General features: G+C 44.9%; 1 protein-coding gene across 1 annotated transcript in view; it reads right to left on the bottom strand.

The window, feature by feature from the left end:
* Nucleotides 1–22,228, bottom strand: part of CDC73 (cell division cycle 73) — an 80,210-nt gene that overhangs the window by 39,565 nt on the left and 18,417 nt on the right. Inside the window, exons 8-10 of the mRNA XM_045860007.1 lie at nucleotides 18,335–18,433; nucleotides 15,903–15,981; nucleotides 14,346–14,410 (exon numbers count right to left, since the gene is read on the bottom strand). Of these exons, the coding sequence (XP_045715963.1) occupies nucleotides 14,346–14,410; nucleotides 15,903–15,981; nucleotides 18,335–18,433 (243 nt within the window). The remainder of the gene's footprint in view (nucleotides 1–14,345; nucleotides 14,411–15,902; nucleotides 15,982–18,334; nucleotides 18,434–22,228) is intronic.

The following is a 22,228-nucleotide window of genomic DNA, read 5'->3' as shown; positions in this document are numbered from 1 at the left end:
CTTAAAAATATTTAACAGGAGCTTTTGAGAATCATCAGCCCACAATTAAAAATCTATTGTAAAGCAATATTCAAGGAAGTAAAACACAAGAAAACATGTTCACATTCAAAACAGAGATTAAATAAACTGTGGTGGTTAAAGAATAGAATAATACTACAGTCGTTTAAAACTTGAATTTAGAGACTATTTAATAACGTAGAAAACCATTTACATACTGTATTAAGTCCCTCCCCCCAAAATCAGTATACTATATAGCATAACCTTATTCCACAACCATACATATTAAAAAAATTAAAGCCCAGAAAATGAATGCTCAAAAAACAGGAATGGTAATGATTTCTAGAAAATGGGATGTCTGTTTTCTTCTTACATTTTTGTGTATTTTTTCAATTTTCCCAGGTTTAAAAATCAGTGAAAAAAGAAGTCATTAACAAGCTAATGGGCATTATAGACAAAGTAGATCTTATATACTGTAATCATTAAATCCACTCTAATTTAATAACTTTCAAATATTTTTAAAGAACTTTCTAGAGTTATAGAAGATAACCAAAACTTTAATAAAGTGACGGACTAGATCTTTAAAGAGAGAATTTTTCCATCATTCAGACACTTTTTAAGAGACTACAATTTGCCAGGTGCTGACACTAATGATGGTAACTAGAGAGGACATGGTCTGAATTCAATAAACGATGTTTGGGTAACTGAATGGCCGTAAGAAAAATAATTAGATCTGTTCCTCAACCATGTATCAGAATAATCTTCAAACAGATCAAATATCTTAATGTTAATAATGAAACAAACCAGTTCTAGAGGGGAAAATGTGAATTTCTTTATAACCTGGGAGAAGAAGAAATCTACCTAAATATGACCAAACTGAGAAACAGAGAGAGATTTATAATTGTGATTACATAAAATTTTGGAAAAATCTCTTGCATGGCAATAAAAACATGAAATCAGAAGACAAATAACAAACTAGGAAAAGATGTTTGCAACCCATTAATGTTTTACCGTGTTCCAGAACTCTAGCCTTAGGCTAACAGAAACCCTGAAGCCCAATACTCCTCAAGATTAAAGAAACACCCGAAAGTGCATTCATCTGAGAACTACTTCCTGCCAGCCTAGGCACTGAGACGTGAACTGTGAGGAGACCTATGAACAGAAACAACCATTACGTTGTTGAGACAACACTCCCTGAACAGGGAAAGACATACACCAAACCTTCAAGTACGCAGAAAGGTAACCGGGGTACCTGCCATAAAGCACACAACAGGGGATCCGACCTCCTCTGTGCTGCCGAGGGTCAGAAAAGCCTTCTCAGAGACAACGTTCAAGCGAACATCTAAGTGGTGACCAGATGCTAATCTGGTGACATGGGCACGACTCCAGGAAGAGGAACAACTGGTACAATGACCCCAAGGTGGGAAGAAACCATGGCACAAAAATACAGAGGAAGACTGGTATGCACTGATGCCAGAAAGGTAGAAAAAGACAGGGACAGGTAAAACCGCAAGATTTGTGGCAGCTGTTAAGAACGATGGTTTTTATCCCCAGAAGTGGTGGGAAGCCAGTGAAGACACAGCAATGTCTGGAAAATAGAAAAAAGCACAGGCTGGCTCAAGCCTAGCGGCTTCTGTGTTCTTAGGACCTTGAAGCGACACGCAGAACGGACTGTGGAGACACAGGAGTGGTGTGAGAAGACCGACTGTGAGGCTGCTGCATGGTCCAGGGCAGGTATAAAACGGTTTGGACCAGAAGAATGCTAGGGATACAAGACAGGAGATTCCAGAGAGGCTGGGAGGGTCAGCGGGCATCGTGCTGTCCAGACACTGCAGACGACAGAGAGGAAACACGGGGCCGAGATGGGGCCGAGGGTCCCAGCCCGGGCACTGAGGGGAGGACAGTGCCATGGACCGAGACAGAAACACCGTGTGAGACCCGACTCACAGGCATAATGTAACGACAGCCCCCAGAAACACACAGAGGGGCTGTGCAGTGGCACTGAGGACCCACATGTTACAGCATCAACAACATGAAGGGTTTTAGCTACTACTCCACATACAAGGGAAAGTATGGAAAGTAACTAGAAACAGAATGTGTAATATGAGCTAAGAATCATTCTTCTGACAAACATTTTCCAAGTAATGCCTACGTGCCAAGCACTGCTCTCCGTACGAGGCACTGCGCAGGGCAAGATGGGGTTCTCGCCTTCCGATTCCCGTGTTCCAAGAAATCACCCAAGCACATGAACGGACCAGAGCATTACTCGAAGGATACACTGGGAAGCCTTCCTAAGAAAGTAAACCTTGAAGTGAGGTGGGAATGAGGAGGTGCCCGACTTAGCGCAGAGAGGAGGAGGACCCAGGCAAACAACTGCAAAGACAAAGGCCTGGAGGCTGAGAAGAACCTGACCGTTGGTAGAAAAGCAGAAAAAAAGCCAGTGAAACAGAACTGTAGCAAGAGCCTTTCTCAAAACCTTTACAGTAGAGCAGGGCGTTGTGGATAGAATTCAGAGGGCCCCTAATCTGAATATGAAAAAACATTTTACAATTTTATTTTCACCAACCTCTAACAGAAATTAGCATTTCCATCCTTGGAGAATGTAGGCAACAAACCACAGGACCATGAACAATGGCTGCGACTCTGTCATCAACAGAAATCAGTTCTTTTCATATCACTGCCGCTACATGTATTTGAAATAATGCATACGCTCATACTTTAAATTTCCGGCATTTATTAGATTTTTCACTGGATCTTGCTATGTATCCCATTCATAAAGAAGTACAAACTACCATGTCATAACCTGCATTTTAAAAATACCTTGATAACTTTACTTCATTAAAACTGGTTTTGTCATCTTTTGTATTTTATATTACACATTAAAAATATTTGGAGAGAGAGACTCACAGGGTTCACCAGTCCACCAAGAGGGTCCATAACATAAAAAAAGATTATGAACCTCTAATCTAGAGGAAAAGAAAGTTAAGATTCCTAGCAGCTAAATGCAACTTTTGGTGCTTGTTTGGACTCTATTTCCAACAAATGAACTCCAAAGAGACACTTTTCAGAAAAATCAAAGAAACTGAAAAATGAACTGAAAGGATACCAAAAAATTATTTATGTTATGTGACATTATGCCTCTGCAGCTAGGTTAAAAAAAAAAAACAACACTGTGATTTTTAGAAGTGTAAAGTATGTAGACACAAAACATCGGAGTCTGGATTTTGCTTTATGATACTTCAGGAAAACAAGGGATGTGGAACAGATGAAGAAAGAGGGGTTTAAAATGATAATTACAGAATCTGTGTGATGGGCTGATAGAAAATCATACTAATTACAATTCTCTATGTTTATGTCTGGAGTTTTTCAAAATTAAGGAAAAAGGGGGGAGATAAAAGCCATTGAGTAGTTGCTTTTCGAAAAGAAGCCCCTTAAAGAGAGTAAATGACGAAAAGGCACCGAGGGTTGCAGAACAAATGAAAGAAAGATGCCCCCTTCTCCAGGCTGACTGGAGTCCCAGACCAGGAGGCAGGACTCCATGAGGCTAAGGAGATGTCCCTTCTTCCCTGTTCAGCTCAGGGAAGACAGGGCATCATGAGTCCCTGCTCTGGAATCAGTCGTATGTTGTTGAGTACGCACTGCCTGCCTGACAGCACTGGCTGCCAAGAGAAAACAAACTATTTCTCCTTACTCAGCCACCTTTGACCAAGTTAGCCTATCTTGCCACCAGAAATAGCAATAGTTTAGAAGAAATAGTAAGTTACAGTCCTGAGCTAACAGGTGCTGATTAAGCTCCAGCCTCACTCCGAGGAACACCCGACAATTCAGAAGAACAGTGGAGGAGGAGGAGGAGGAGGAGGAGGAGGAGGAGGAGGAGGAGGGAGGCTGGGTTGGTGCAGACACACAGGAACGACGCGGAATGACGCAGGCCGGGCCCCTCCATCTTCAGGACTGGTAAGAAGGGGAAACTGGATGGGGGGGCAACACCGCGTTCAGGCAACTGGACTGCACCAGACGGTTCCCGGTTGTCACAAAACAGCTGACTAAAAAGCAACCCTTTCATCGGTGTGACGGAGGGGCCGCCCACCCGCCCCGCTCAGCACACGTAACCAGAAACACGGACGAGGTCTGCACTGGCAGGAAGGTGGCTTCCCTGCCCTTACACTGTCCTGCTCACCTCACCCGCCGCCAAACTCCGCAGGCTCCCCGTCTTTGCAAAGTGCTTCCTCAGCCCGACTGGGGGGAAAGAGCCTTGTAACTCTGTTCTCCAAACACCGGGTGCTGGGGCACTCGCCACCTTCTGCCCGGGACTCCCAACAGCAGGGACACGCTCGCTCTTCGAGCTGCTCCACGACCAGAAAGCGGGTGGCAGCCCTCTGGGCCGCCGGCACCAGGCTGCCTGACTATGGAGTGGGCTCAGTGGTCTACAAGCAGACCCGACACCAAATCCACACGTGATGCCACGCAGCTGCCACACTGAAGCGTGTTTTTGTAGCATCTACCACACTGTGACCTTTACACTGGTGCCTGAAGCTTTAAAAAATTACATAAGCTTTTCAAAAATACTAATAATGACTCAAAGTTTAGAAATAAATCAAATGTGTATCAATGATATCTCCTACATTTAATCCAGATTTTTAAAAAGTTCCCCAACTCAAATAACTAAAGTTTTAAATGCTTTTTTTCCAGTGAAGTAACTGAAGGGGGAAAAATCTGACAATATATACCAAAGTTCTTGATAAATTATAACGTACCCACAAATTTATATCAGAATGGTTATGATAGTTCTATGTTAAAACTCAACAGTTCCTAAAGACGTTATTATTTTATGCAGCATTTTAAGATAAATTATTAAATTCTATCATATTAAAAGCTGAATTTTGGGGTTTCCTAATAAAGAAAACTAAATGCCTTATACATAATAATTTTTTTTTGAAAAGTTGAGGACATGCTTAATTTTAGTTCTCAAGTTTGATATATTAAAACATACAAAAATTCGATTCCAGGATGTTTATGGCAACACATATAAGACAGCGATGACAAAAAGACACTGTAAGAAAATTGAAGAACCTAAAAATATCAAATTTAGGGAAGTCAATAATTAGACTGATAGTGCTCAAAATTCATTCAGTGTTTGAAGATGAAAATAAAAAACTCAATTATTTCTGACTCAAATTGTAATTTGTAAAAGTGTCAGACTAACTTGATATCAAAATAATTATGCTTGATCTTACACACTATTGCAAAAATCTAAATGTAAAGATTTTTCATGACAACAAAAACTACAACAACCTCAACAGGAGACACTTATCTGAGTTCTACGATATGGCTTTTGTCTCCAATTAAAATAAAAATCTTTAAGAACTTTAATTCCTCAGTATCACAAATGAATGTATCCTTGATTTATTCACAGTGAAATGCTATTCTAAAATTTCAAATAAAATTTAGTTTCATCCAGACCAGAAGCAGTCAGAGTTTAGAACAGATATTTAAAATAAAAGTGGGAACAGTCACTCACAGAGGAACACGAGAAGCAGGAAAGACAAGAAGAACAACACTAAAAGAAACATCCATCAAGAAAAAGACCTGGAAAAAAATCAAAACTTAGAATTAAAGATCAAATGAGGTCTGGCACAGTGGGGGTAAGGGGGAGGGATGAACTAACTAGACAATCCAATGAATAATTACAGAAATACTAAAATAATTAAGAAAATAAAATTTGGATGTTGAATTTATATAGAAGATTGGAAACTCACTGAAGATTTAAACCAATCTATGAAGACCTAGAACTTGAGACAGCAAACTAAAACTCTGCCAACAACAGCCAGCAGAAAAGTATCCATCAAGGAAGTATCTAAACACCAATTACAGCATGTTATTAAACACAGTAGGCTGTTTTTCACATGAATGAATTAGAATCGTCTATCATTAAATGAAAGGAAATAATCTTTTTTCCTCAAAGAAATGAAAAACATATATAAAATCTTATCTGTGCTAAAAAAATTGGTGGTTAGTCTACCAAGACACTTAGAAGGAGTTAGAATTTAAAAGTGGTGAAACACATTCAATACTGGTAATAATTCTGTTAAAATTAAAGGGATTCAAATGGTATTGATGAAAGTACATAGAAATTAGAAGCTACACTGTACTTCATCCAAGAGACTGTTAAATTTAAAGGAAATCAGTTTGAGGTTGTGCATGAGTCATATGTAACTACAGCATTACACATGGACCTACAATTAAAAGAGTATACACAATCAAACTGCAATTGCATGGCACAAATTTTCATCACATAATTAACAAAATACCATTATATTTCCTAACTGGTTTGTTTTCTCCTAGTCTCTTATTTCTTTAGTTTACCGATTTCAGGCAGAAAGGGAGGAGGAGGGAAGATGCGGGGGGGAGGAAGATCGATGTGTTGTTGGACTTGTTCCGCATTCACTGGTGGACTCCTGCGTGTGCCCTGACCAGGGACTGAGCCCACCACCTGGTGCGCCGGGATGATGCTCTCAACCAACCGAGCAACCCTGCCAGCGATTTTCTATCCTCAGAATGTGATCATATTAGACCACTCTGAAACAAGACGATGCTAACATTATTATTAAAAGTTATTACACAACGGTTTTTGGGTTACTTCTGATCTAAGTACCTGAATAGTTCTTTCTATGCTTCTTTCAAAAATAAGTCTCAGGAGTTTCACGATCACAGCATTAACTGCGTGATCACTGGTAGACTAACTTTAAAAGATACGTTACAGATAATATCAAAATCACTAATTTTTTACATTGTTTTTTAGAGAATATTTTTAGTTTATTTGAGCCAAACTGATGACATACACCTGGAAGCAAGCTTTCAAATGCTCCTGCTAAGGTGTGCATATATTTTAGAATTTTAGATAAACTCTTTAATGAAGTTTAACCTAACTTCACAAGCCTAAACTAATGGGAGTTTAATTATAGCTTTACGTCAAACATATACACTGCACAATGGATTTTCATTATATTCACTTCTTTTTTAATTTGTATTGAATTTATTAGGGCAATGGATTTTCAGTACATCTAGTAAGATAAACTTTTACTTAATATGCATTAAAATTTCCTAATACCTATTAATAGGTGTTCTGTTGCCCTAATTCACTTTTCTTGAAGTATATTAGCACCAAAATGCTGCTCATGGCCATGGCTGGGTTGCTCAGTTGGTTGAAGCGTCGTCCCTGACACCAAAAGGTTGCAGGTTAGATTTCCCTGTGAGGGGCACATGGGAGGCAACTGATGGATGTCTCTCTCAATCCATGTTTCTTTTTCTCTCCCCCCGCCCCACTTCCTCTCTCTCTAAAATCAATAAACATATCCTTGGGTGAGATTTCTTTAAATTGCTGATTATGCTGACAAAATATCAGGATAAAATGAGACTTTATTGTCTCTCACCACAAAGAAAGTACCAGTATAAGGAGATTAATACCCACCTATCTAAATAAGTGTTCACACCAAATACTACCAACTTAACAAAAAGGTGTTTTCTGTTCAGTACAAAAAGTTTACAAAACATTATGTTTAATGTAAACACATTTCTGCAGTAGCTGTCACGATGAATTCAGTGGGACGACTAAAGAGTACCGAAAGGAACAACACTAACCAAGGTACACCTGCACACATTTAAACCCCTAAACGAACCCCAGAGGAAGTCACTACGATACCGCTCTCCAGATGCGAAAGCCATCTTTCCTACAAAATAAGGACACGAGGCAGTGTTTTCTGGGACGGCAGCCACGCGGCCTCCCAGCCTCCGTGCTGAGAGGGAGGCGCCGCAGACCTTTCAACAAGAGCATCACAGGCTCTCACGGTAGGGTCCACGAAGGCCGTGGGGCAGCCACTGAGAGCCCCTCGTAGGTGGAGAGACCTCTGTGGGATCCCTGACCCGAGGGTCACAAACTCTCCCTTGAGCCACTGCCCTGTTACCAGCTGGAACTTGATGCAGAAGGAAAAGGCTGAGATGGATCAACACACCCAGGAACACAGGTGTGCTACTGGAACGTGTAGTCACCCACTCTGTGCCTCCCGGTGTCAAGACGTCGTCCTCCACACCGACGGCCCTGGAAGGATTATGAACTTCCCAATGCTGCCGGACACTGCCTCAGGACAGCCCACGGAGGCATCTGGACTGCCTACAGATTCAATGGCGTACGACAGTCGCCTCTGGGCAGCCATCATTTCACAGCTTCTGCCTGGGTCCCGTCAGGCGGAACTGGAAGAGTGTATCTCATTGCGAACAGGTGCGGAAACAGTGCGTCTGAAAAATGGGAGACCATGTTTAATGAAGAGCTAGGGACCCTTTCATCGTAGCGCACAGGACCTCACAGCTGAAAGCCGGAGAGCATTCAATAGCTGCCCTGCCTCTTTGAACAGAGACAGGAGAAATGGACGCGAAAGGCAGTGGTTTCTTTGTTTCCTTGAGGCACATCACCATCAGTAAGAAAAATAAAGATAATGAAAACCATGAAAGTATTAAGTGTGATATTCTCCATGGACAGTCAGGACCACATTGTACTGCTAGTGAGCCTAATGGAAAGGGTCTAACGATTGTCTCCCTGAGTCTTTCCATCTGTTCCAGCTGGTCAGGATACTAAAGAAAACAAGGATGAACACAACGATTTCCAGAAATCAAGGAGCCGCTGTCTTACTGGCAATACACTGAAGATGGTGCGACAATCACGACTCGGCTTCCAGAAATGAGTGCTAAGAGGACATTCAAGCAGTTTTTGCCGGATCCCACCAACACTGTGCTGAAGGGTCAGAGGTTTGGGGAAGGAAATCTCTGCTCATCTACTGATCAAGGAAGCAGTGTAAGGATGACAGTAACAACAGTAGTGAAACTCAGAGATTTCCTTGACTGAGAAGGATGAAGGACTGACCGGGCCTGAGCTAGTGGCTGGCAATGAATAAGGGGAATTTATAAGACATTAAGCCCAATGTGCTGCAATAGCCAAACGTTTGACGTCTCTCACCTCTCAAGAACTGAATCCAAATCCAGATAAAGAAAAGCCTCCTGTAACGTTCTAGAATTAGAATACACCATTTTCTTTGAAGGGAGTTCCACATTATGCGGACTTGATGGCAACACATTGAAAGCTACTCATGCGGTGAGAGTTGGGAGCAAGAGCACCTTCTGTCCGTCACAGTGAGTCCCAGAGAAACGCCCGGCCTGTGGGCACCGGGGTGCGGACACCTCACTCTGCACCCAGGCCCCGGCGAACAGGCCGGGGTGTGGCAGCACGCGGTTGCCTCCTGAGCTTTAGGCTGCGCCCAAGCATCCAGACAGACAGGAACTTTCCAGCCTGTGCTGTACACGTCACTCCTGAGCAGCCCGCATGCGTGCCTCCGTCGTGTTCCCATCCATCGTCAGCCCACCCCGGGGTCCGCTGCACTTTACAACAGGAGGGAAGGCAGGCGAGTGCAGCAGGTTGCTAAGCAGCAAGCCTGGAAACCAATGATCCCATTTTAGGCTTTCAAGCAACAAATGAGAGATTACTTGTTCTGACTACCAGAAACCTCTTTTTAAATAAAGGTTAAAAACAGTCAGAAACTCCACCTGTTGGCCTCTCTGTGCTGGGAAAAGTGTCAGTGGTAGCTGGAAGGCTGGGCAGTTGTACTGTGACCTGTGAAGTTTTAACGTGTTAAGTAAAATTATCTTGTAAGACAAAATCAATCAATCAGTAAATAAAATAACACGGCCACTGAGAGAAAGGTACAGTGACCTTCTCAACTTCCTGAGCTGCACAGTGAACGGAAGAGCTGGGATTCAAAGCCAGGGCCGACCGTCCACAGTGTTTCCAACTGCTTCACTGCTCTGGAACAAGCGGGAACCGCCTGTGCTCAGCCCAGGACTCCATGGGAGGGCCAGGCGCCCCGGAAGGCGGTGCGCAGGAGGGCAGCAGGATGGCTAAAAGGCATCAGGCCGTGAAGCCTGGGGCGACGAGAGAAAAGCCCCTCCCGACAGAGGCAGCGTCCACTCGCTCCAGGCTGCACCCACGGCGGTGGGAGACTCGGGGCTCAGGCTCACAGAAGCAGCAGCCCATCCAGGCTGCCCGCGTGACGTGCCCAGGTTGCCCAGACAGGCAGCATCGGCTGCCAGGGAAGAAACACTCCCGTGCGCACTCGTAGAACCTGCACAATAAGCAGTCTTCTTCCGCATCTTCCTACCTGTCCCGCTCTCCCCACCAGGATGGTAAATGCTTGGGGCCCTGCTCCCAGATGTGCTTTCCCGATGTCCTCGAGTCAACCCCGGCTCAAACTTCAGGCCTCACTGCCACTACTGCCCCCTGAATGGACCAGTCCGACTTGTACAAAGCCCCCCAGTTTCAGGTTCCCATGGCACGATGCACCCCCACACACTGAGCACAGCCACGATTTTCTCAGAGGGGCTGAAGGTCTCTCTTCCAAGGGACGCTGGACGAAGTCCAAGAAAACGTGCCAGTCTTTCGCCTCTGCCTCCCAGGGCCCGGCGCAGCGCACGGCCTGTGAGCAGCCCTCAGCGAGTGTGTGCTGCCCCCACGGCGCCCTCCGGCCCCCGGCAGACGCGGACACGGCGATCAGCACCTGAGCAGAATGAAAAGACGCTGCAACACAGGGCGCAGGGAGGTTACTACAGGGAGGTTACTACGGTACGCATTTCTGCTTGAGAACAGAAGTTCGTGAAGAGACTGAGATTCTGGATCCTTCTGCAAAGTAAAGGTTGATGGTGATATTACACCACTAGCACAGACACTGAAAATCCACCCAAGTTTACTTACTCCTAGAAAAATGGTTCCCCAAAGACTTATCAGAACTACTGCCCGTAAGAGTCAACTCAAATAACAATCTTAGAGGAAAGCTGTAGAGCTGCCCAATCTCGGAGTGCAAACCGTCTCCTCAAAAGCACGCAGACGGCAAGATGGTCCCTGGACAGTCGGGGCGTGCGGCGGAACAGGGGCGTGGAGCGCAACAGGGGCGTGGAGCGCCGGGCCCCGCCGCCGAGCGAGCTGGAGCCGGAGGCGGAAGCGGAAGTGAAGGCGGGCCGGATGCTGGCGTCAACGACCACAGCCTTCCGGGTCAGCGACTTGCCACCTCTCCTCTCATGGGCCACGGCAGCGAACTACTGACATTCTGTGGAACGCCAAAGAACACACCTTTTGCTGATCAGACACAAAATAGGTGTAATTTTGAATATCTACACCAGAGGACTGTTGTATTGGCTGTTGTCATTTTGTTACTTGACAATGTAAAGGGGAAAAGGCCAGTGCCCCTGACTGAACAGCCAGGTGGTGCATATTTTAAACATTCTTGCAGCACACCGGTGGAGTGTCCCTGTTATAGAGGACAGAGGGTGAACTCGGATCGCACTTTCGTATTCCCTCTCCAGCTGAACCATAGCCACGTTCCTTGCTACTACCTAACAAAGAAAGGTCTTCATCAACCCCTCTCATTTCCTGAACTTGATTTTCATTAAAGCACAAGCAGGTGGCATTTTCTTAGGTAATACGGCCCCCTTCATAAAAGGAATCCATGAAAATATACTCTGCTGTCCCTGCACTAAATGGCTTCTACTCTCCACCCGTAGCTCCCAAGACAGCTTCCCTCACAGCTTCCCTCACACTGACCCGGGGCAACAGGCGGTCTCCCCCGCGTTCCCGGCAAGAGGGAGGACAAAGGCAAAGGAAGGACGGGCAGGCCTGGGAAAGCAGGCATGCTCTCGATCAATCTATTAAAAGTGACGACCAACCGAGTGTTCTTAAACACTCTAGAACCCAAGCAGCACCCTTTGGGGCAGGCACACAACTGGGAAAAGCCCTCCAACAACCCTTCCACACTCCTGCCTCGGCCTCTGGGACCTCTACATGAACCGCACTTCCTGACGTCAGTCAAAATCAACCAGCGACCCAACCACGTCAACTTGCAACTAACTGCACAGCCGCCTGGGCTTCTGTTCCTGTAATAAACCTGAGTAAATGACTACTTCTGTGAAATACCAACCAAATATTACCAACACCCTGGCTGGGCATGAATTTCTATAAATCTCAATAACTTATGATTCTAATGAAGTATTTTATTATCAAAACACATACCTTTTCTCTACAACACATCAGAAAACCTCATTTGTGTAAAAATTTTCTACCCATCTGCAGGAATCAATTTATTAATTTAGTCTTATATCTCTAATAGAACTCTGGTGTCTGGAACTTAGTCATACAGATCAGCCGTAATGTAGACTGATTCTAATTTCAGTAATTTTGTATGTCAACTCGGCATATCAAAACTCTGAAGAACAACGGCAACAAAATGAACTGCACATAAATTAGAAAGAAATCACATCTGTGTAACTCATTAAGCCTTTAACAGACACTTAACTACTTTGTATGTCTGGGTGGGTATCATAAAAGAAACTATTAGTTGGAGAGTAAGGTAAAAAATTAGTGAAACTCGTAAGCTCACAAGTACATAATAATTCCAGAAGAAGAAAAAGGGAGGGAAAAAAAGCAGCATAGGCTTGAGGTTTAACTTTTTAAAAGAAACAATTACCAGAGTAACTTCAAGGCTTTCCAGTTCACACTTCCGTAAGCATTCCATAAGAACTGCTAAAATAAGCCAGGCCATAGCAGCAGAGACCCAAACTGGGCACTGAAATACTGAAAGCGCTGGCAGCTTGACCGTTCTTAGTCTTTCGGATGCAGCCCTAGACAGCGTCTTCCCGGGACTGCTCCCGTGCCATCGCACACCACCAACGTGCTTCGACTCGCCTCTCTCGTTAGCGTACGTAGGAACAAAGTCTCTGATGAGGAAGCAGCCGTATCATTCCCCACTGCTTAATCAAGAGACTGCCCTTGGGTTTGAGAAAAATTGTTCTGTAAAAAGAATCACTACCAAAACGATCACTGATTTTACAATTTGCATGGAAACTGAGTAATGAAACCAATTTAATGGCATTTCACATGAAGCGAAAGTAAAAACGCCAATAACTACAGGCTCCCTTTGATGGCTACCCCAGGAAAACAACTCCACGTCCCCACTGACCCACCTGGGGAACAACCAGTAGGCGAGTCCCGTCCCCAAGAAGGTCAGCAAGCGAACCTTCGCAGACCCACGTCAGCTCTAACAGACTCCAGTCACGCCGTGAAGTCGGGAAGGACGCCGCGGGTGTTAGAAGGCGGGCGTGTCGGACCGCCCACCCCTCGCCCGCACCCACTGGACTCCGAGACGCTGGCCTTCCCGCTGGGGCTCTGCTGGGCCTCAGTCGTGGTGACCTCTGCGTTGTCTTCCACGGACGCTCTCCTGCCAGGCCTCTGCTCACCCGTCACCTCCCCGGAGACACCGGCCCACAGGCACCGCCCTCACTCCTCCCCCTCGAGCAGCCCTACCTGCCTCAGCCCGGGTGCAGTCCCAGACACCAGAATAAGGTCTCACACGGTGCCGGGTGAGTGAACGAGTACACGCACAGGTTCAGAGTTATGAAAGTAAATCTGACGACAATTTAAAAACAGCTGTACCATCAGCAGAGTATCTAATCCTCAGTTCCACGGGAAAAAGAAACAAGTCAACTTTTAATATTAGCGTCTCCACTGTTAAGTGCTGTTTCTGGAAATGAGCAGAGCACGGCGAGATACACCTCACTTGTGAGCCATCAAAGCGAATGAAGGACCACTCCCTGTCCCTGCGTCCTCAAAGGTCTGGTGGCTCCCAAAACAAAGCTCAGCACCCGTGTTTCAAGTGTACGGTACTCTAATTAATGCATACACTGTTTTAAAGTCAAAAAGGTGTAATGATCTATAACATAAATATGCAAGATGAGGTTAATAGAATTCCTGCTCTATGTCACCATGTCCTATCACTAAAAATTAAGTGTTAAAAAACATATATGACTTAGAGACTTCAGATTGCGAGTTAATAAAACAAAACAGAAAGATTGCTAAAAGTGAGCCAAAGGCTTATAATCGCGGACATTTGCGTATTTGTAATAAGCAAGGAATCAACACTGCACTGTGTCTTTTTAAGACCGTAAGGTATCATGGCAAGAAACTCTCCAAGCTGGACCTTGGCCGCCTCACTGGCTTTAAATCCTCTAACCAGGTAGCACCCTACCTACCTGCAGTTAATTACAACAGATTTAAACACACTCAACTCAGTCAAAAGGAAAAAAAAGCACAGAAAAATAAGGACACCCATGAATCAAATAACCGCCACACAGCCCTAGTGACACGACTGGTCACCAGTGACTGTTTCAAAGAGGAGACACTGAAGAGGAAAGGCTTCTCCAGCATCCGCTGCCACATACAGTGAACGGGACAAAGGAGCTCTGCGGTCGGCGGGACTCACCGTCACGGACTTCAGTGTCATGCCGTGGTAGGTGCCCATCGTGTCGATTTTGAAGCCCTCCGTTTCTGTAAGGGAAGAGGCTTTCTATTAGACTTTAGTATTTCTTTATCCGTCCCCAATCTAAAGTAATAACCTTCAATATACCTTAATAATTTAACAGCACAACAAAGCCTTGAATCTACTGTACACGTGAGGTTAAATGACATACTTGTGAAGATAAAAACTGTTCAAGGGCACTAGTCTCAAAAATACGTTCACCAATGAGCCCAGTATGCGGAAGGCGGTTAAGACCACCTCTACAACTGTATCCACTACACGCACAGGTTGTTGGGAGGATCAAAAATTAGACTAAGATGCTTGATGATATTACCCCAAAATTATTTATACGTAATACTCAATTTGTAGTACCACTAAAAGCAACTGTCATGAGAAGTCTTTAACATATATAAGTTCACGTTCCAAAATTACATTGATAGGCGTATGTTATGTTGTAAAAAACTAGTGTTGTAAACAGGATAAGGGTTCTAAGACAGAGTCCAATACGCCCTTCTGTGAAGCGTCAGCTAATAAACATTTTACACATCGCAAGCCAGGCAGTCTCTGTCGCAACCACTGAGGTTTGCAGTTGTGGTGCAAAAGTAAGAGAAACAGATCGGCATGGTGGGGGTCGGATCTGATCTGCGGGCTGTGACTGGCCAACCCCTAGTTTATACAATTCATTTCACAAGAACACTGCAGTGAATAAAAGAACAGACCACTGTCTACACCGTGGATTTAGCACATGCCTGTGTCCAGCAAATGAAGTCAACATACAAATTCACTGCATCAGACAATATCCTTTAACACAACTGAGAGACTTCAGACAGTGGGGGGGAAATGACAAATGTCAACATCCACTTGCTACCACCTCACTTTTTCATGAACCAAGTCAAGAGAAATAAGTTGTTCCATCGACATTAGTCCACCTGACCACTACACCATGGGGACCTTCACAAAACGATCCTCGTACGGCGACTCGGATCCACGCTTCCCAGGTTCTCAGCGCACAGTTACAATCTGGGAAACGTGATCTGACATACGGAATCTCCACTCTAAAATAACTTTTGGAAAAACAGCAGTAACATTCGTAACAGCAAATGTATGTAATAGCTTATTACACACCAGCCACTAATTCTAGGGACCTGATTAAGCAGAGTAACCCCCAACAACTCTGAGAGACAGGCTCTGTGCCACTACTGCTGCCAGAACTGTGCTGTGACAGAGGAGGAGACCGAGGGAGAATGCGGCCGTCCGAAGAGGGAATGCACGCAGCTAAGCAGGGGCAGGCAAAGTCACTCTGCAGGAGACCGGACAGGGTCTTGAGGCTTTGCCTCAGACGGCACAGGCTCGTCACAACACTGCCGTCCTGGCACCAAAGGAGCCATAAACGCACACAAGTGAAGGAGTGCGACCACACTCCAGATGTGGCCCGCCAACCCTGCCCTTACACGTCCGGGCGCACTGCCTCTCCAGCTGAGTACGACAGCAGTACAGAAAGACAAACATTAAGTAACTTGCCTTCTTTTCCTTTGAATCGTTCCTGGTCGTATCTGTTGTAGGCAGCTGGGATAGGCTGTTTGGTGCGCAATGTGGGATCCTGCAGAAAAATAAATCATGACTTACACGTTAATATTCTAAACTGTTACTAAACACTCATGATGAAAACCACAATAAGGGTATTTTCTCCTAAGCTTTTTTCTTACTACAGCCAACAGGACAAAGGGGGAGAGTCATTTGGTGCTTATTTTTAAGATACTGCTTACCACGAGAAAACGGCCAGGCCTACGGGAACAAGGGCAAAGGACCCCAAGTGAACGCGCACCAAGGCAAAAAGCAAAACCCTTAGACACTGCAGAAATAAAGCAGGTGAGCCTAGTATTTTCATTCCAGTTACTCAAATTTCTTTATGAAATAATAAGCTCCCTCCAATTATAAATATGTTCTTTAACAAATAAAACCTCTTTGAATTCAAAGTTTACTAAGCTGACATTTTAGAGCCTTTTAACTGAATTGTTTTCTGAATTGTTCATCTTTAAATTAAAACAATGACAACTGTGACAACAAACCCACTACAAATGTACTGGGTCAGGCTGAAGTTAACAGAGGTGTTTTTCCCCCAAATACTTAGAAAAAGTTGCCAAGCAAATGATGGATAATTTAATTCACAAATACTTTATCTAAAACTCAGTCTGTAATAACCTGAAAAACATATTTAAAGAATATTCCAAGACTGGTTGGGAAATTCATGATATTCAGGAAAACTAAAACACTCTTCATTTTGTTGATCCAAATAACAGAGACTTTATTTAAGACTGTCTTTAGGAGTGGGGGTGTGTGTGTGTGTGTGTGTGTGTGTGGATAAACATTTTGCGTGAACTTGGCAGTCACACACACACTTCTAGAGTCAAATGCAAGCATCAAAATCTTCCAGTATTTTAATGATCATGGGAACACAGAATATTCAGTCACAAAGACAGTGGTTAAACCGTTCAGATGTGGCACGAGTCTCCTACCAGCTGCTATCAGAAACGACGCGCAGCTCGGAACGTAAGCGCCCAGTGTTTCACCACCATCTCCCCTGAGTCACCTCCCCGTCCCAGAGACGGGAAGCCCGGAGAGGACAGGGACTGCGACCCTTCTCACTCTCGCATCTCTGGTCGGCACACGGCCGGACAAACGGCAGGCACTGTCGGTGCTGCTGCCAAGTGCACGGGAAATGCTTATCTACACACCCACAAACTCACTACTTACACATGATTAAGAACCAGTGATTTCATCAGCAAACCAAACTACTAAATCTTGGAAAAACTGTATTTATATCCTACCAAATATTAATATACTTTTTAAAATTTTATGTAAAATAAAAACAATGCTATTTGTATACTTATTTCCTTTGCTGATGTATATTAAACTATTTAGAGGATTTGAACAAAATTGAAAGGTGCGTCCAAATTTAAATATGGGCTACATGTCAGAAGTAAAATTCATCTGGGGAGGATCCTGAGTGACGCAGGCAACCTTCCAAATAGCTAAAACTAAGGCAGAATGGCCCTGGCTGGTATGGCTCAGTGGGCTGAGTGCCAGCCAAGAAACCGAAAAGTCACCAGTTCAATTCCCAGTCAGGGCACATGCTGGAGTGGCAGGTCAGGTGCCCAGTTGGGGCACTCGAGAGGCAACTGATTGGTGTTTCTTTCACACATGTATGTTCCTCTCCCTCTCTTTCTTCCTCCCTTCCTTTCTTTCTATAACAATAAATAAAATCTTTTAAAAAAAATTTTAAAGGCACTATGACAGGACCAAATGACCTATCATCAGAAGAAACACAATACATTCACAATGAAGTCATAGGTACCAGTGATTTTAAAAAGCGCCCCAAAGTGAATGTTAATAGGGATTTGTATTTCTAACAGTGGTTGGTGATTCTCCCAAGCAACAGTCGGTAGGCCAGCTACAGTCTAGCCAATTACTGAGAGGGCTTTTCCTAACTAACCCCTTTCAGACTCTGACACAGGTATATCTTTAGTGAAGAATTACCGCTGAGCCACGGCTGGCGTGGGTCAGTGGACTAGCCTGCGAACCGAAAGGTCGCCAGTTCAACTCCCAGTCAGGGCACCGGGCTGCGGGCCAGGTCTCCAGCTGGGGGAGTGCAAGAGGCAACCTATCACTGTATCTCTCGTACACTGGTGTTTCTCTCCCAGTCTTGCCCCCTCCTCTCCCCCTCTGTAAAATAAATAAAATCTTAAAAAAATAAAACATAAATGAAAAGATTTGTTCCTGAAGAACTTTTAATGGTGAGAAGGGTTTTCACATCCTTTATGTGTGTTGCACCAGCAAAAGGTTTAGAGCCTGCTGGCTGAAAATCTTTAAGATCAGATGTCTCCCGAACCACAATACTGAAGACCAAGAGTCACGGCCGGTAAGATCACCACAAGAGCAGTGAGCGTCCTTACCACGGGCGCTGCGTTCGGGGCCGGTCGCTGTTCAGGGGCACGCCCCTCTTCTCTGGCTTTTACAGACTGCAGAATTGCAAAAATGTTCTTGGAAAAATTCTGAAATATAAATAGATTTTAGTTAAGCCCACTTGAATTGTAAACATTCAAAGACAGCACGGTTACTCAGTAACTCTAGACTAAGGTTTCTACTGACTCTTCCCTTCTACACGGTTATATTACTGCTACACACCGAAGTCAAATCAACTACCACAAGGAAACTGGCCCAAAGACTGATGACTACATAAGCCCAGTGCTTTCATTTCACTTAAACTGCATAACTGGCTTACGTTCATTTGTATTCTGCATCTGTTCCAACAAGTTAACACTGAAATGAGACAGATGAGACAGACCTGTTGTCAAAAAGCCTTAACTCTAGGTCATCTGCTGCAAGAGTCCCCCCTTACCCGCGGGGAATGTGGCCCAGGACCCCGTGGATGCCTGAACTGCAAGTTTTTACAGAAGCCCTAATCGTTTCTTCTGCTCTGCCAGAAAAGTGCAGCAGCTTCTTTGCCAGCAGACGCAGCTTCTCCAGTGATTTTTACACTTTTCAGTCCAAACCTATTCTTGAACCTGGGTGACCAGCCCTTACTTGCAGTAAATGACTTGGGGTCACTCGTTTCGGGGGGCCCCTGCTTGAAGTCTTTGTAGAGGTTCAATGCTTTCTGGAGCAACCCGTGGCTCTAAAAACTATTTCCCAAAATGCAAGAAAAGTAATGACAAGGAAGATTGGCACTGTTTTTAATTTTTGCAAATCTCAATGCCTGGCTTAATAGAAGATGGCTATGATTTCATATCTATTTGCACGGTCAGTATTTGTTGTGGCATCTCTTTTTAGCGTAAATACATGTAAGAAAAAGCTAGCCTCACACACACACACACACACACACACACACACACACAGTATTCACAGGTTTCAAATAGCTGTGGACATTCTTTGATACTATGCCAAAACACAGTAAGCAGTAGTTTCCTAAAGGGCACGTCAACGTAAAAACGACATCCGTAAACCTTTATGTTGTTTCTTCAAAATCCACGCCCTGGCTGGCGCGGCTCAGCGGCCTGAGCGCCGGCTGCGAGCGGAGGAGCCGCCGCCTCCAGTTCCACCCCGGGCGCGGCGCCCGCCTGAGTCGCAGGCCGGGTTCCCTGCTCGGGGGCGCGTGGGAGGCGACCGATCCTCGCCGTGTCCCCTGGCGCATCGCTGTTTCCCTCCCTCTCTTCCCCCCCTCCCCCTCTCTCTGAAAGTCAACAAGTAAAACCTTTTAAAAGACACGTAAACAAGTAAACAAAACCCACTGGTGTCTTTGGCACTCTAAGTGGAGTTTTTCCTTCTACCGGCCCGTAACGTGGGTAACAACAGCACGCAGTGGCCGTCTGGAGCACACGCGTCGCCGAACCACGGGAACTCTCCCCGCGTCGCCCCGCCGTGCCACCCGCGCGCTGCAGCTTCGCCGCAGACCCCGCCGGAAGAGTCTGGGCATGAGGAACCTGCTTCGGCCACCACAGCGAAGAGAAGCTGCCCCAGATCGGCATTTCTCATAAAGTCCACACGTGATCATTGGCGACAAATGTTGTCACCCACTTTCCCGGAAGGGACAAACTTCCCTCGTTTTTGAGAGATGCCCGCCAAACGTGTAAGTCTGCACAGCACGGTTTCCAAGTGAAACACGGTTTTCTGTGGAAACCATGGCTGTGGCTGGTTTGGCCGGCCACCTAAGCGATGGCACAGTGCTCCTCACGGGCTCGAACACCCTGCTCGGTAGGCAGAGGTGCTCTGTATACTCTAATTTCATCACGCCGGACACTAGAAAGACGCTCTTCAACGGCCAAGAAGAGTATGGAATCGGTGCCATTCCGCGTGTCGTGAAGGACGGGCTCAGCGGGCGAAGAGTGCGCCGGCCAGCCGCAGGCAGAACTGGGGCCGCCGCCTGCTCAGCCGAGGCTGCTGCGTGCTGCGTGCTGCGTGCTGCGTGCTGCGTGCTGCGTGCTGCGTGCTGCGTGCTGCGTGCTGCGTGCTGCGTGCTGCGTGCTGCGTGCTGCGTGCTGCGTGCTGCGTGCTGCGTGCTGCGTGCTGCGTGCTGCGTGCTGCGTGCTGCGTGCTGCGTGCGCGGCGGCCGCGCACAGGCAGCCCGAAGCGACGGACTGCAAGTCTCAGAACTGTAAACACAGCGCAGGACTGGGTGAGAGGCACGGAGTCCAGAAAAATCGATCTTTTGTGTGGCACAAGTGCAGGTGATTAGTTTCCTTTTAATAATCTCTCTTCATCGACTTTCCAGCAACGAACACATGCCAATTTACATATGCTCAAAAATGTGTTCTTTATGCCACGATAAAAATTAGGTTGCTTTATGCTGAATGCCTGCAATAGTAACGTAACTTGCATTTCTCATCTTCAACCTGTCTTTCACGCCTGGAACTCAGAAAACAGGAAGGTCTGTCTAAATCCTTGGGGCCTTCTAGGGCTGAGCACCTACAAGGTTTTTGGCAATTTAGCAAGGGAGGAAACAGTATACAGAGAAAATATCAGCCAAAGTAATTTTTATTTTTAAAAATGATATTTATAGAGGCAAAGCTAGCTGCCAAACAATTCTTAAATTAGCCTATTTTTAAAAATGTTTAACAGTGGTGCCAACAACACTAAAGTAAATTAGAATACTAAGTTTTCAAATGATGATACAATCCTGCCACCTAGGGATCAATGAAAATTGTTCCCCTCAGTTATTTGAAAACTTAATGTTTGGTCTAAAAGTAAGGTGGATTATATCGCCTATGTTTTATTCCATTACTACAAAATTCAGATTTTTCCAACAATTACAATAAACGTTGGTAGAACAATGTAAGTCACAATATTCAATTATGAGCCCCATATTAGATAATAAAAATGAGTATTACACAGATCATTTACTATAAATACAAAAGTAGAAGTTCACTCATATTCTAGATCTCTCTCTCATTCCAAACTCTGGAGAATGCTGCTTAATCCTAAATTCAAGTACTTTGTAAAACAAGTCAAAGTACAAAAGAATTCTCTCCTTCAGGACTCTTTCCCAACAGCTTTACTCCTACTACAGTTCAGTGGCACAGTCAAGTGGGGCCCAGAACCCCAAATCTGCAAATGCAACCCATGCAAAAGATCACTTTTATCAGTGACCTCCCCCACGTGTACCAACCTCCTTACCAAACCAACACTGCTACCGACTGTGCATTAGTGGGGACATTCCCACTTAGGGGAAAACTGAGGTGGGGGAGGAAAAGACAGATGAACATATATGGGTGAGACAATCACTGCAACCTTTCCAGAAATCCAATAAATACTGGACATCCCACATCTTTCCAATTTTTATCTTTCAAAATTTAAAGTACATGTCTCCTTTAACTGGCACTTTGTGTCTAAAGATTAATTCTTTTGCCATATACATGTAAGTGCACAAAGGCTTATGTACAAGGATGTTTTTCTTAATGCATTATCTGTAATTGTGACTAGGTAGGTAGAAAAGTGGGAAGAAGGGAGAATAGGAGGAGAAAGAGGGAAGAAAATCCCACTTTAGCAAGCAAAAAAAAAAAAGACTCCATTAATAGGGAACAAATAATTGTTAGTACATCCACACATCACAATATATAAAATATGTGCAACAAATGTTTGCTGACCGATTTAACCAAGTTCTCTACTTTGTGGAGAAGAAAATGAGTGGCCAGAAAGCTCGACATCCATGTTCCTTCCCTGTTCCCTGGGTTTCAGCAACAGTCTGACCCACGGGAAAACTGAGCCCCCCTTGCCTGACAGAGGAGGATACAAACCGGGGGCCGCACCTGGAGTCAGCCTTCCTTAGCAGCTTCCAGGGAGACCAACCACCA

Source organism: Phyllostomus hastatus, unplaced genomic scaffold, assembly GCF_019186645.2.
Source record: "Phyllostomus hastatus isolate PE091 unplaced genomic scaffold, TTU_PhHast_1.1 phas_contig_148, whole genome shotgun sequence".
NCBI classification, from domain to species: domain Eukaryota; kingdom Metazoa; phylum Chordata; class Mammalia; order Chiroptera; family Phyllostomidae; genus Phyllostomus; species Phyllostomus hastatus.
Note: the sequence above shows the minus strand (reverse complement) of the source record. Positions and strands in the feature narration are given on the sequence as shown.